The sequence below is a fragment of the Pyxicephalus adspersus genome, chromosome 1, assembly GCF_032062135.1.
Source record: "Pyxicephalus adspersus chromosome 1, UCB_Pads_2.0, whole genome shotgun sequence".
In the NCBI taxonomy this organism is placed as follows: Eukaryota; Metazoa; Chordata; class Amphibia; order Anura; family Pyxicephalidae; genus Pyxicephalus; species Pyxicephalus adspersus.
The window spans coordinates 141,817,552-141,833,258 of record NC_092858.1 but is presented as its reverse complement, the minus strand read 5'-3'; the positions used below and the strand labels follow the sequence as shown (position 1 = coordinate 141,833,258).

General features: G+C 38.2%; 1 protein-coding gene across 2 annotated transcripts; it reads right to left on the bottom strand.

Moving 5' to 3' along the window:
• Positions 1–438: 438 nt before the first annotated feature.
• LOC140343029 (uncharacterized) lies at positions 439–13,900 on the bottom strand. Of its 2 annotated transcripts, XM_072429484.1 has the most exons (9): positions 13,794–13,900; positions 11,822–11,899; positions 11,606–11,666; positions 10,018–10,150; positions 9,259–9,342; positions 8,945–9,035; positions 6,703–6,821; positions 3,248–3,408; positions 439–1,000 (listed from the first exon to the last, which is right to left on the bottom strand). In XM_072429484.1, exons 3-9 carry the CDS (start codon positions 11,656–11,658, stop codon positions 838–840), a joined length of 804 nt encoding a protein of 267 aa, XP_072285585.1. In that variant the 5' UTR covers positions 11,659–11,666; positions 11,822–11,899; positions 13,794–13,900; the 3' UTR covers positions 439–837. The 2 variants fall into 2 exon arrangements, with proteins under 2 accessions (XP_072285585.1, XP_072285596.1); XM_072429495.1 differs by lacking the exon at positions 13,794–13,900 and having other exon boundaries at positions 11,822–13,080.
• Positions 13,901–15,707: the final 1,807 nt, after the last annotated feature.

Sequence of the window (15,707 nt, the reverse complement as noted above, 5' to 3'; positions counted from 1 at the left end):
AAGACGGGTAGGCAAGTTTGAAAAGATGGGATTTTCTTTTAAATGAGCACAAAGTAGGAGCAAGCCAAATAGGATGAGGAAGACCATTCCAGAGAATCGGGGCAGCTCTAGAAAAGTCTTGGAGCTGTGCTTGTGATGAGTCAGATTTCAGGTCAGAAAGGTGTGTGGGACAAGAACTGTGGAGGGATTTCAAGGCATTTAGAGGCGTACAATGAAAAAAAGCATGCTGGGAAATGTAGTCACGCATCTTTTGCCCCTCCTTGTGGTGTCACATGGTCACACATTATTGCTCCTACTACTTCTACTACCTGAATTCAGGGATGATGAGAAATGCAGTGTGCAAGCACATTCATTCAAAAGAGCAGATATTCTGTCTCCACTTTGCTTATATGCACTGATTGTGTTCACTTATCCTGATTTCTTTTAGAATTTGCCTTGTTCATGTAGGGTTTAGTTAGGATTTATTCCACCATAAAATAAAAATAGACAAAGGCAGACATGTTTCAAGCCCAGCCCATGACCATGTCTCCTCCATGAGCATAGCCATGAAGTGACAGGAAATAAAAGGAAAAGCATGGAAAAAAGGAAATCAATGCAGCCACCACATATAAGGCCTGAAAAGCTGCAATATACTATTTTTGGGGTTTGGTTATTCTTTAAAAAGAACTGAAACATCCCAGGGGTATTATCATCAGAACAACCTAAGCTTGTTCTCGCAGTGTTTCCCAAATAAACTTTTTACAGTAGAGGTATTTATTACACTTCATAGATGTGGCTGTATCTGTACAAATAAACTTTTATTTGTGGCAGCAGAGGTCACATACTGTAGGTACCATTTTAATCCTCTTCATTTACAATCCCAAACCTGTAAACCAGAAGACGGATCAGTCTTTTTAAAGATTTGTTAATGTTACATCCCTCAAATTTCCAATTGATTGCAGAAAAGTCTGCAGCTTCCACCCACTGCTTTTCAGAATCTAGATCACTGGATTCCTCGGTGCTGTTTTAAAAATATACAGATACAAATTACTACAATGGAAGCTGATGCATCATCAGTCTATGTCATGGTTAAAGTGCATGCAAAGCCATTTCTTAATAAATAGAATGTAAAGGGGGTTAAAACTCAGGTTGTTATTGCATTGTCTCAGCGTGGCTATTGTCACAGAGCTGTAAATTGATGGAAATCTACTTTTTTAAGTTGGTATCAGAAGAGAAATAGAAGAGGAATCTTAAACAATTCCATAAAGCATGCTGATGGTAGGAAGGCTTATCCTGGGCTGGCCAGCAGCTTTTTACTGTTTGTCAGCATCGTCCTGTAGATGGCAGTATAACCTGAAGTTGAATTCAGCAAATGCAAAGAAAAGGATTTTACAGTAAGTACAAAAATCCTAATATTTTATAAAGATTATTCTTACTTGTGTCTGATTCAGGGAGTTAAGATAAATCTCCCCAGCAGGACAAATGGCAAAAATAAAATGTAAAAATCATTTTTCCAAAAATAAAAGTATGGGCACAAGATGCAGAATAATATTAAGTTTCCTGCTTACTCTACAGATCTGGGATTTAATATATCTGTATAAAATTGTGGTTAAAAAATCAATGACATTTAAGTTAGTTGCTGCAGATTACTACAGATCCATAGAATACAATGATGTCCAATTTTCTGCAAAGTGAACCCTTCTCACCACTCATTTCCAATCCATGTCACTAGCATGTCTATAAGCAATTTTACAAAACTGAACAGCTGTAAAATATAACCCATGAGCCCTCTAGACTAGATATATAACAAAAATGGATGATCAAGTTTATAAGCAACACATTTCTGTGAGTACCATGGATGTTGTCATATGTGATTTCTCCTTCTACAAAGTTTAGTCTGTTGGCTGTCAAGCAAACCCTCTGGCATTGACACTATGATGTGGCATAGAACAAGTAGGCAGATCAGTAGAGCCTATGTGTTTCTACATATGAAGATTAATAATACTAAAATGCCTAATTAATTGTCCTAAATCTGAAAAGATCATAATCCCTGCCAGCAAGTTTTACCTCTTGTTTGGGACATACCATAGATCCTCATTAGGAATAACATACAAGACTGTATTAATGACATATGACTATGGTGGGGACATTAGATTGTGAGCCCCTTTGAGGGACACATAGTGGCATGACTATGGGCTTTGTACAGTGCTGCTAACATGTTGGCGCTATATAAATACTGTGTAATATTAATTAGAAATAACCTACAGTAGATCCTCATTAGGAAACACCATTTGCGTTTGAACTTTGGACCCTGTGCCCAGAAAAATGCATTGGGCACCGGTATTGCTTGTCGCCCCCTTGTACCATATCATCACTTACTTCCTATGATCTGGCCTGTGTTGAAGGTAGCCATGTCAGTGGAGGTTGGCTTTGCTTCACTCCACAGCCGAGATGAGCAATCACAGAAAGTAGCACTTTATTCTCACACTGCAGATAAGTAGCATTAAGTCTAAAGACACAGAAGTGCCTAGGCACCATCACATACTAGGGAGTGCACAGTTATTTTCCTGGAGGAATTCAGGACAAAACCTGTGTTTTCATGGTTCTGCTTAGTCACAATTAACATTTATGAATGTGACCTTTACTATAACTACTAATATAACATCATTGTCATATCATAGGACGTCATCTTTATTGTAATCCTGCGTTTATATATTAAAATGGATTTATGAAACATAACAGTGGCTGCTTAACACAATGCACTTAAAGGTATTTTTGATAACACATAGGAACAATGTGCACCCAGCTCGTGTTTATGTAATCCCTATATACATCACTCATATATACATCAATATGCTGTGTGTGACCATTCCTCCCATAAATGAAGAAAAGTATAGTTGTCATTGCTGACCTGAAAATTCTGGTTATCTGGCTGTTCTGACCTCCTATCCTCACTGTACACTAAATAGGTGTCCATACCTGCAGTATAGCTATGAGCACTTTGTGCCCCTCAGGTCAGTTACTAATGACACCAATGATCTTTTTAGCTATCTGTAAGGGTGACATTCTTCCTACTGATCAGCACACTAATGTACTATGAGCTGTGGATGTTATTACTGGGGTTCCCCAAGACCTAAACGTTATTTCAAGGGTTCTCTCATGTTAAAAAGGCTGGGAAAGGCTGATTTATAGGTCGACCTAGGCCAATGATGATGCCCCCATGCACAAGCTTATTATATAAAACAGTGATCAGCTTAGCAATACTTACACAAAAGTTGAATAAAACACGCGTTCAGACAATGCACAAAGAGCAAAGAAAAGCTGGTAGTCAAATACTGCGTCCTCTTCACTCGTCATAGCTATGAGCTCTTTTACTTGTTTCGGCTGAATCTCGTGACAGTAGAAATCACTTATAGCTCCTTCTGCCTCCTAAACTCAGAAAAGGTCATAGATAATAACAGTTACAAATAGCTGTGTTGTCTTTAAATATATATTACCAATGGTACTATAAACCGATTACATTTCTGAGTTTTGTGGTGCCTTTCTGAGTATAATCATCCCTGCAATGTCCAGTGATTGGCAATGTCTAGGATCCTGTAGGGCGGTATACTCATGCTATAGAAAAACAACTGAATACATAGGCAATCATTAATTGAACACACCTCATAGAGATGCACTTTTTTACTGGTTCAGGTTTATAGATTTTTGTATTTATTGCTGCTGACTAGACAGAGGTGATAATATCCCATTTGGTGTCACCAAAACCGAACTGTGAAACTGTTGTCGTCTGCCTGGCTGTGTAGTATAGAATCTCAATAGCAAAGTGCTGAGCACATTAGGGCTGATTTATTAAAGCTCTCCAAGGCTGAAGAGGATACACTTTCATCAGTGAATCGGGGGGATCCAGTAAACCTGGAATGGATTTTTCAGTCAGTTGCTATTTGCTAGCAAATGTTTTGAATCCTGGTCCAGATCCATTCCAGGTTTGCTGGATCTCCCAACTTACCGGATGAAAGTGTATCTTCTCCAGCCTTGGAGAACTTTATAACTGGGGCCCGATGTGCGCAAATGGCAAGTGACATGGCATGTCATGGCATGGGAAGTCTGATATCTCTTCTTGCTTCAAAATGACAATCTTGACAGGTAATTGACGCATTATAAACATATCAAAATCTATTCTGTCTATTGCTCCACTTGGTAGCTGGGTATATGGTCAGGTGAATAGATTGATGATTAAATCTGAATACCAAACAGCTAACAACACTTAAAATCTGTAAAGTGTTTACATTTCAATGGATTTGTAATTCTGTTCACTCATGTCTTTTGGTTGCAGCCAGTGCATGGGATACCTTGAAGGAATAACATGGAGACTGCTCTTGCTGTTTCTATTTCTGCAAAGTCTAGTTTCCTGGCTGTCATTTTTAGGCTCTTTACTATCTTGTGTCCTGTATCTGGAACAAGCATACAAATAGGAATGTCTGACTTTAAAATAATGCTAATACTACTTTAAAGGTCAATGACCAAAAGTTAATAAATAAAGTTGTGTAGTGTAGTCTCAGTGCATTTTGTTTTACATAGCTAAGGCCGGCCACAGATGGGAAGATCACACCATCCTATGCTAAACATACACTTTGCAGTATTTTCAATCAAGTAGATGAAAACTTTAAATCAATAAAAGATCTGTACTTTTCTATAGGTAAAATTACGGTAAATGTTCATCAAAAACTTACCAGGCATCTTGTATATCAAATTTTGAACCAGTGGATGACACATAAAATACTTGTAGTTGCGCACAAATCACAATGGTATATGATAAATATTACTGGAATGGCATCACAATAAAACTTACTATGACTTCCTAAATCACTTTACAGATTTAATGTACTTTGAGCTAAAGGTCGCTTTTCTTTTCAAACAGGAAAAAAAAAACTCTTATTTTAAATCATCTAAATACATTCTAGGTGCATCAAAACAATGGTATGCAGGGTCCTACAGTTGTGAGGAAGCTAAACCTGAGCAAAAAAGTCACCTGCCATCAAGATGCAAAAATGGTCCCCTACTTTCTGTGGAAGGGCATTGATCTCTCTGCAGAGGTCCAGTTTCCTAGAGCTCTCCTACTAGCAGGCAGCATGAGCATTGCTGAGTGCAGCTATCGGTCTGACCTAGCCTTGGTCTTGTCAGATCTCTGCAGAGACTTCACTGCTTCCCACTCTGAGCCCCACATTGTTGAGCTTCTAAAATTTCCCCTTGTAACCTATACCTAAGAAATGTTATCATGTATGTTGAACCAAGCATTGGAGTGCTCATGGTCAAAAAATGGACCTGTGGCCGACATTATTGTTGTTAGATTATTATTATTATTACACAGTATTTATATAGCACCATCATATTATGCAGCGCTGTACAAAGTTGATAGTCACGTCATTAACTGTCCCTCAAAGGCGCTCACAATCTAATGTCCCTACCATAGTCCTATGTCATTAATGTAGTCCAAGGTCAATTTTTTGGAGGGAAGCCAATTCACCTCACTGCATGTTTTTGGCATGTAGGAGGAAACCCACACAAACATAGGGTGAACCTGCAAACTCCATGCAGATAGAGTCCTGGCTGAGATTCAAACCTGGGACCTAATGCTGCAAAGACCGGAGTGCTAACCACTGAGCCACCATGCTGCCCTAGATGCCTGTCTTGTAAGAAAGTGCCAGCATTCAGTGTGTGAAAATGTTGAGGAATGTTCAGGAATATTTCTGTATCCAGCTGGGTGCTGGAAGCGCTATAAATAGAGATGTGTGTCAGAGATGTTTAAACTGAAATCTCTAGGAGAAGCTTTAAATACATACAACTGTGTCCTTAAATAACCAAGATTTCATTCTTCTCCTATGAGAAACTGTGATGCCAGATTCTGCTTCAAACCAGGCCAATTGTATATAAACTAATCTGCTCTGGACACAAATTACGATGCCTCTGCAAAGGTGGGAACCAGGCAAAACTACATATACTAAACATTACGTGTGGCCCTTTGGTGTCAGTAGTTTCAATGTTAGATTGTAAGCTCTTCGGGGCAGGGTCCCCTCCTCCTCTAGTGTCACTGTCTGTATTAGTCTGTCATTTGCAACCCCTATTTATTATACAGCACTGCGTAATATGTTGGTGCTATACAAAACCTGTTTATTATCATTAATATTATAAATAATAATAATATCAATAATTTTATTATTATTATTATTATTATTAATAATAATAATAATAATAATAATAATAATAATAATAAAATAATGTTAAAAAGGACAGTCAGAGATGACAGACATACCGGGGGAAATGATCAGAGGTTGTGGATGTTCTGCAGGTTTGACTGGAGTCCTCAGAAGACATTGAGAGACTTGTTACATGAGGATAGTAGGGATCAGTGCTTTTTCCCCCCTACAAATCAATGTAACTTCCATAATCGACTGCGAGGATCTAAGGGCCATACAAGTATTCAATGGTCATGTTTAGCGTTTAGGTCAAAGATTGGACATCAGGGATTGGCAAACTTTTATTTATCATGGGGTGCTTATTTTCTTTCCCTCCTCATTTGCAATTTGTCCCTTATAACAGCAGATTTTTTTAAAACTACATTTACATAACCGTCCTAGATAAGTCAAGCAATTACAGCTGAAATACCACTGTTAATGGTTTCAGAAAAAAATGCAATACATTTAAATCCAAATGTAAAATTCGTACCGTGATAGACAGGATTCCATCTTTATCTCGGTCATATTTATCAAAAAGCTTCCTATAAAATGTCTGCCGTCTCTTGCATACTCGGCAGTAGGTTTTGAGGTATTGGTTAACGGTCATATCTAAAAGAAGAGCACAACAAAGCAAGAAATATTACATAATGCTTAGTGGAGACATCTGAACATCACTCCATGCTAAGTTATTACACCCCATCATTCCACCTGAATAACAGCTGAGAATTATTGTGTTTGGTCTTGGTCCTGTTCCGCGGTGTCCCCATATTTCAACCTGCTGCTCATAGGGGGGCTATGGAAGAGATAAATATCACCTTTACAGGTCGGTGACAAGTGGTTCACTAGGATAACAATGGCATTTCCACCACTATTTTCCCAAGGGCTTGGACGTGAAATTTTATGTAATTTATTCCTAATAGCACTCCAACACACAAATTCAGATGGGCTGATAGACCAGTGATGTATAAATATTTTACTGCAGATGTGATTGTTGCGGATTTTTGGGGTGACAACAGACATTTTAATAATGCAACATATGTTAATGCATTGCACTACAACCAGTTCTCAACCACTTAGAGACTAGAGTGGTGCTACATGGCGCCCAAAACACTTCAGTAAAGTATAAAGTTTGTAGAATCCCCTGTTCCTCCCCGCCTGCTGTCACTGTCAAAATGATAGTCAAGACTTGCTGAGTAATACAGGAGCAGCTGCTGTTAAAAAAAAAGTTTCTAAACATTGTAAACACCAAAAGTGTGATCCCTGAATATAACACAACATTATTATTATTTTGTATGTACGCCTTTTCACTCATAATAAGATCAAAAAATAAATGTTCCTAGGATTCCTTTTATTAACTTTTTGTTAAATCTAACCAGCCATCATTAACCCCCCCCCCCTATTCTTCCCATAGCTATTAATCTTTTTTTTTCAGTTGCATTAAAAATATTAATTTTTCAATTAAAAAAATATTAAATTTTCAATCTGCATTTCATTTGTAATCTTTCAATGCTTTAAATCCAAAATATAATTTTAGTCTTGTTTTATACAGGAAAATTGACAAAATTAAATATATGCTTTTTTTTTAAACTAACACTGATCAAAATAGCAAAGTGTGTTTTTTAGTTTGTGTATAGGTTGTATGCCAAGACAACATTACCATGAGAAAGTCATGCAATTAGCAATAACTCATGCAGTTAGCAATACAGAACAAACAGACCCATATCTAAAATGTAAAAATTACTTTGCTCTATACAAGTGCAAGAGTCTAAATGTTTAATTTACATTTCATATCCAGGCAAAAATGTAACCCCTTCCCACCCCTTCTTTTCAGCCACCTCTAACCCATTCTGCATATTTCTTTACTTTTCAGGTTCACAGAAGCACTGATCCATTGCTGGAGATGTACCCAGTCTTGTACTGTGCCCCCACACTCATGTCACTGTGAACTTTCATCTACTGGATCCTAAGAGGACCAATGTTAGGCAATGTTATCTCTTCTTCTAGGCATGTAATAGCATATATCAAATCACATGTCACTGCGCAGGCCTGTAGGGAGATAGAAATTCCAAGAGGACCCTGCTGGTGGACAGCCAATAGGAAGCCAAATATTATCGAGAGTTTGGAAGGAAGGTTGGGGGTTAATACCTGCCTAGCATGAAGCTCTGCCCATATATTTGAGTTGATCTCTTTAATGTTGGGCAAATGTGAACCCCCAACTTTCCTTCCAAACTCCCTATAATTATTGTCCTCCTATTGGCTGTCCAGGAGCTGGGTCCTCTTAGGATCCAGTAGAAGAAAGTTCACAGTATATGATATATGCCATCTTGCTCTCCCATGCCACTCACACTTTTCCCTAATCAGTAAAATGGCACGAAAAATAAAACACCAGGCCAGATTTGGAATTTCTATCTCTAGAGGTGTGAACAGTGACATGCGATTTGATATACGCTACTACATGCCTAGAAGAAGAGATAACATTGCTTACTCCAATGACTGATTATATTATAATTAGATCACCATAAGTACATATGTATATATTGGACAGTTAGTGTCCCCTTCTATCTACACACTGTGGTCAGGATATAACTCTTTCCTCATCATTTGTTGAAACGTGGAAATACATTCTCATTTTCTCTGGTGGGGTCCATGTACCCAAGTCCAACATTGCTAAAAGTTCAGTAAACTTTTTTCTTAATAATGGCATCTGCAGTGAATCATTGCATTCAACCTACTTTCAAGTAGTTTTATGTCCATGGGGATCTCAAAACGACTTATGTGATTGGAGACCCCCATTCTGATTGCAGATTTCTGGCTTGTCTGAAGCTGAATAGGAAATATAGAAAAAGTCTAATTAACACCTATATTAGTAATAGATCCAAAAGAAACAAACACTGTGTGGGTTGCAACATATGTTATACCTCCAATGTGAAAGCAAATATATATAATGCTGTACAATTATTTTAATAGACAGATGATATAATACTGTGAGTAAGGTGTTTCCTATTATATACAGATGAACACATTTTTCTTGCAATGTTTTACGTACATCGGCTTCATACTGACGGAGTTCGTTAATCCCTAGAGCTTCCGGCTGTTTTGCATATTTTTTCATTAGTTCTTGTAGACAGACCTAGAATGAGAGCGTCCATCATCTTAGTTATTGGATTTTACACGTTTATACACTTGCAGCAGATATGGTGACATTCACTGATTTGCACTGACTTTGTTTGATGTTACCTTTGGTCAATAGATTCCAGCTTCACCTTTCTGGCAAATGTAACACTAGTTAGGCAGAACAAGCTTTTTATCCATCTTCTATTCCAGATATGTACTGTCTATGTACTGTACATCTAAATGTTCCAGGTCTATCTTCCATTCATGCAATGGGCCTGATTTAATAAAGCTCTCCAAGGCTGGAGAGGATACACGTTCATCAGTGAAGCTGGGTGATCCAGCAAACCTGAAATGGATCTGGTCCAGGATTGAAAACATTTGTTGACAAAAAGCAAATTACTTTGATTAAATCTTTTCCAGGTTTGCTGGATCACCCAGCCTTACTGATGAAAGTGTATCCTCTGCAGCCTTGGAGAGCTTTAATAAATCAGGGCCAAGAAATGAGAAATATTCACGTTTTTGTATCAGGGTCAAAGCTGGAAATCTAGGAATGCCAAAGATACAGGTTGGTGCCATCCCTGCTGAGATCTGTCTTACTGAATTCAAAGAAAGGGATTTTTCTGATAGTTCCATGTGATTACAGGCATTTTGTATAAAGGGGCTCACTGAAACCTTTCTTCAGCCTTCTTACCTCTGGATCATATACTAAAGGGCTGTAACATCGAATAGGTTCTGGCTCTGGTACTCGACCCCCTTTGGCACTTTTCTTGATCCTTTTTTTTTTCTTTTTGGTTCCAGATCCATTACGTCCGCTCCCAGGTTGACTGTATACAAAAACAAATGAATTCACCCGGACCAAAGTACTGCAGAGATATAGGAACTGCTTTATTAAAGCTCTCTAAGTCTGAAGTAGACTAGCAAAACCTGGAATGGATTATTAAAAATATTTTGCTATTAGTTTGCTATGATGACACAGATAAATAATAATTTGGATGAAGAGAATTACAAGGCTTTTCTCCAATTGTCAGAATGGACAGGCCGAGGTATGACTGACTTTAGCACCATCTGACCCGATCATATGATTAGCACTCAATGTAGATCTACTTTATTCTTCCACACAAATTACAGTTTGTACATTTCATGTAAACTCTCCTTTACCAACAAATTTGTGCTGTCAATTCCTACCTACACAAATGTATTCATTTCTATACAACCGGAGGCTTTCACACCATGAAAGTGTTGATAGGAGACAATCAGATTGCAGTTTTGGTTGAATTAGGAAGACTTTAGATCAGCGGGGTCACTTGCCTAAATATGGGGGAATATAGCTTCACTACCCCAGCCTAACACCTAGCTAAGGAAAAGAGATTAGTGAGGCTGAGGGCTGCACCATAAATGCCAAAGACCTGTTCGGGCCATAGGTTGGGCACCAGGGATTCAGATGCTCCAATTGTACTGTACTAGGCAGAATGCAAGGTTTGTGCTTTAGAAATGTAAGGTGATGATTTTGTTACCAAATGACTTTGTTTTAGTAACTGTTATCATATCTGTACACATTCAGATATATGGCTTGCTTGGGGATGGCCACACCACATACTCAGAACACTTCACTAGATTTCTGGGCATAAGAAGCATGAGAATACTATAAAAATAATTTATATTGACGTTGTTCTTTGTAAAACTCTATCGGCTATTGTAATGGTAGATGGGCTTTGACATGCAAATATAGTAATTGGAATTCCTAATTCATCTGTTTTTAACCTGCATCTCTTGCATTCCTATTGACTTGCATGGGGACAAAAGCAGTTCTGTAGTGATTAAAAGCCAATCTATTAAGGTTGTACAAGTGGTTAAAGTGTTTCTGAACTCAAACATATTTTTGCCTTTGAAGCATAATTATTCATATACTTATACTTTTCCATAGGTGGTCCCATTCTGGAGATATTTTAAATTCCTGTTTGTCGATTCATTCCAAATCTGTACAACATCTCTCTGAACCTGGCCCCTATAATTCATAAAGGCTGGAGGGAGGGAGCCACATGTGGAATCACTGCACATGTGTAAAATGTTAAGACTTCTTGGTATAAATGACAGCAAACTATCTCCTCCAGACATAGAACAAGATGGCAGCTCCATGGCAGTCCTGCAACTCCAGGTGAATATGGGGAAACTAATAGGGGGGGAGATAATTTAATCATCACTTCTGTTATACCCGATTAATATAAAAGTAAAATTATTAGGTTACTCACATTGCAGAGCAGAACGTTTTCTTGACATACCTTTTTGACAATGAGCTGCCGGTAAATGTATTTAGTTTGTTTCCAGGAGCCATTTTAAAACCTGGAATATACAATGATTTTAAGGTACAATACACTTTTTTTTTGTTACAATTTTTATTTAAGCAATAAGCAATGCATTATGCAGGATATTATAAAGCACCACTCTAATGCATAGCTGTGAATAGAGCTTTAGATGCAATAAAAGTTGTAACATACCATAGTCTAGTGCAGGGGTCAGCAACCTTTACTATCAAAAGAGCCATTTTGCCTCCTCTTCCACTAAAGAAAAATTGTCTGGAGCCGCAAAACATAACACAGTTTATAAACTTTTAAAAGTTTTAATATTTTTTTTAATTTTACCTGTTACAACAAGTGTGCATGTGTAGGCCTACTTTGAAATAAATTAAACACTGAACTATGCCCCTAGAAGCCTCCAGCTTCTAACGTATCATCCTGTTACATTAGAAGCTGGAGGCTTCTAACGTAACAGGGTAGATTTTTTTGATGGGCAGAGTTCTTTATGTTCTGACAATGCCTTAGCGATGAAATTTTAAGGGGTGTTAGCCACAGGTGTCCCTTATTTGCAGCTTTATTTTGTTCACCTGTACCCCCCAATCTTGAGTAATTGGGGTCCAGGTGCTAGAAGCCTCCAGCAATGTGTAACAGGGTAGATTATTTTGATGGGCAGAGTTCTTTATTTTCTGACGATGCCTTAGCGATTCAATTGTAGGTGGTGTTAGCCATAAGTGTCCCCCACTTGCACCTCTATTTTGGTCACCTGTACCGCCTCCCCCCCGTTCCAGAGAAATTGGGGTTCAGATGCTAGATGCTTCCAGCAATGTGTAACAGGGTAGATTTTTTTGATAGGCAGGATTTTTATGAATTTTTAGGAGGTGTTAGCCACAGGTGTCCCCTACTTGCACCTCTAATTTTTTTCACCTGTACCCCCATTTCCAAATAAATTGGGATTTAGGTGCTAGAAGCCTCCAACAATGTGTAACAGGGTAGGGGTTTTTTTTATAGGTGGAGTTTTTAGGAGGTGTTAGCCACAGGTGTCCCCCACTTGCACCTCTAATTTTGTTCACCTGTACCCCCTTCCTGTTCCAGAGAAATTGGGGTTCAGGTGCCTCCAGCAATGTGTAACGGTAGATTTTTTTGATGGGCAGAGTCCTTTATGTTCTGATGATAGCCTAACAATTAAATTTTAGGGGGTGTTAGTCACAGGTGTCCCCCACTTGCACCTTTATTTTTGGTTTTGTACATCTCCCCGTTCCAGAGGAATTGGGGTTCAAAGGAGGGGGATGTCATTGTACACACCCATTTGTACACGCCCCGTGGTAGATTTATTTCACTGGTAGCTTTTTTTCATTAGAACACCGGATAGGGAATCCCCCTCCTCCGCAGTGTCTTGGGAGGAAGGGGATCCCCCATCAGAGATCTCCCCGCGGCAGCCGAAGGGAGCCACAACAAGGAGGCTGAAGAGCCGCAGGTTGTAGACCCCTGGTCTAGTGTATAACTCGGGAAACAGACGCTGGCAGGAAACATTTTTTTAAGGCTTATTCCCACTAGTACTTCATGAAAACACCTTTGTTAATGGCCATCCACAGCAAATACAATGATGCACTAGGTTGCCATTGTTATTTAACAGCAAAATGCTGTATGCAATATGGTGCTGCATAGTAATAAGATGCACTTTAACAAAAATTCAGCATGCATTGCATTTGTGTGCAATGGGCTGCCTCATCACTATAGTGGTAACAAGTCCTGGAAGTAGTTTAGTGAATGTGATAACTTTTCAAAGGAAAATCTCTTAAAATAAGTTAAATTAATAAACATAGTGCTTTATTAATAAAACTGTCCTATATTAACAATCTGTCCTATATGACAGCAGCCAATCCACTGCCAGCCTGTAATGGAAAATAAGTTATTGGTGCAGGGCGCCCTAATCTTGTGAAGGACACAAGAGAAAGATGGCAGTGCCAGCTTCATACGGTATGTCCATGGGTGCTTTATAGCAGTCCTACTATATATTTCCCCCCATGTTTTCTCTGTGCCTACTCCTATATTGGACTCTATTTCATATTATTTGATGGTATATATACCTTATACTGAATATTCAGGAAGACAACACAATATTCTACTAATTGGTAAAGAGTTTGGAAATCTATAATTGCACAGTTTGTCTTACCCCAGAACATTTCTTATTGTTGGAGTTTTGTAGAGAAGATTCCTGGCTGCAGAGGAGCTTCTCTCTGCTTCCCTCCATAGAAGTACAATGACATAACTAGGTGGTTCTGGCTTCCTACAAACACAATGGTAGTCCTAACAACAAGGAGAGGCGAAGGAGGAAGTTACACAACCAAGTTCTCTATGGATGAGAGTGACCAGTCTGCATCATGGTGACACACATCTAATGTACAATACAGAAGAATAATTCTTAAATCAGCATGTTATAGAGAACAGGAAGGCAGCGGTTAAACAATCCAAGATCAGGGAATCTTCAAAAGAACTTAGACCTTTTTTTTACATTTATGTACATCCAGTGATGTGTTTTAAATTCAATGTGTTTGTGCGCTCTTAGGAATATTAAAGAAAGAAGTGGAATGTAGACTGCCAATGATGACCACCTAAAAACAGGGGCTTCCCACTTTCCCATCTGTTAGTCTGATGAAGTAGCTTTGATAAATTCAGGGCTGCTGACCTGGAATGCATGCAGATGTAGAAAGTCAGAACTGATCCGTGGGGTCAGGGTCTCAGAAAATCCTAAAACAACAATTCAACATGATAAGCGAGTGAGCATCTTCATGAGACTTTAATCATGGCAATCTCCAAACAGGTGCAGGATTTGCTACAATGTGTTTTTATGTGTGTGTATTATGATTTCAGTGAATTGTTTTGCTGATTGACCTCAGAAGTGCCTTACATTGATGCTTTTGATACAGAGTTTTAGGTTTATAGTTTTTCAAGCTTTGAAATGCAGATTTAAAAAGCCCATGTTCTAAAATTTCCATATCAGCTAATAACATCCATGTTCATTAGTTTAAAACTATAACCAATACTTGGACAACTCTTACATCACCATCTCTAACCGTGCTGGCTGGACATCCAGGGACAAGATGGGGTACATATTTAATACTGTCTCTTTATATACATAATAGTGTATACCTAAACATAATCTCCAAATTATTTAAATTTGACAGTAATGCATATATATCCAGTCACCTTAGTTTGTATTAAAACATTCTGCATGGTAATTATTAAATATTGTTAGTGAATATTGGTCGTCCTTTGGATATCTGCTCAGCAGGGTTGGAGAATGATGTTATCGAAGTCTTGTCCAGGTATTGGTTTTAATATTGAAAGTCTCTAGGGTGTGCAATGGGTGAACCCCTCAAAATGTAAACCTGGCAAGTAAAAACAAGAACTGATGCTATATAAAGAATGAAACATGAAGATCTCCAATCTCTTAAAAGTAAATTTTACAAATAACATTTATTTGTTAAAAGCCCCATCAATTCTTTATGTGTTTTAAGTGTTTTGCAATGTAGATAGTTGGGCTATGGCACAATCTAGGATGGACAACTCAATTGAACATAGTATTTGATACACTAAAGTTGCCGGAGGTCTGCTTCCTGTAGTGCAGGTCTCTTCTTCCAAGAACCCATCCATACATTACTATTTTGTTGTAAAGCATTTTGATTCCTTCATTTATTTCCACACCTTTATTATAAAATTATTTAGGATCTTTACATAAGTAACATTTTTGGCTTATACCCCCTTTTTTTCAGCAAAGATGTAGTCAAAGCAGAGTAAAAGCACAATGGATTTCCAGGCACTGGAGTAATATTTGTTTAGTGAAGAGGGGCTACAGCTTTTTATTACTATCTCTGTTCCTGTTTAACAAGGTAGAGAAAAGTAATTTGGGGAATAATAGCCAACTTCTGTCTGTACATTCTTGTTCAAGAAACTACCATCTTCCCCCTCCTACTACAGGAAGCACAGGAACAGACAGGTGGGGAAAGTTCAATGTGAAAAAACAATAAAATAACTGATAGATAGCAGCAAAAGTTCTTCATTAATGTAAAACGCAGAAAGGTTCTGT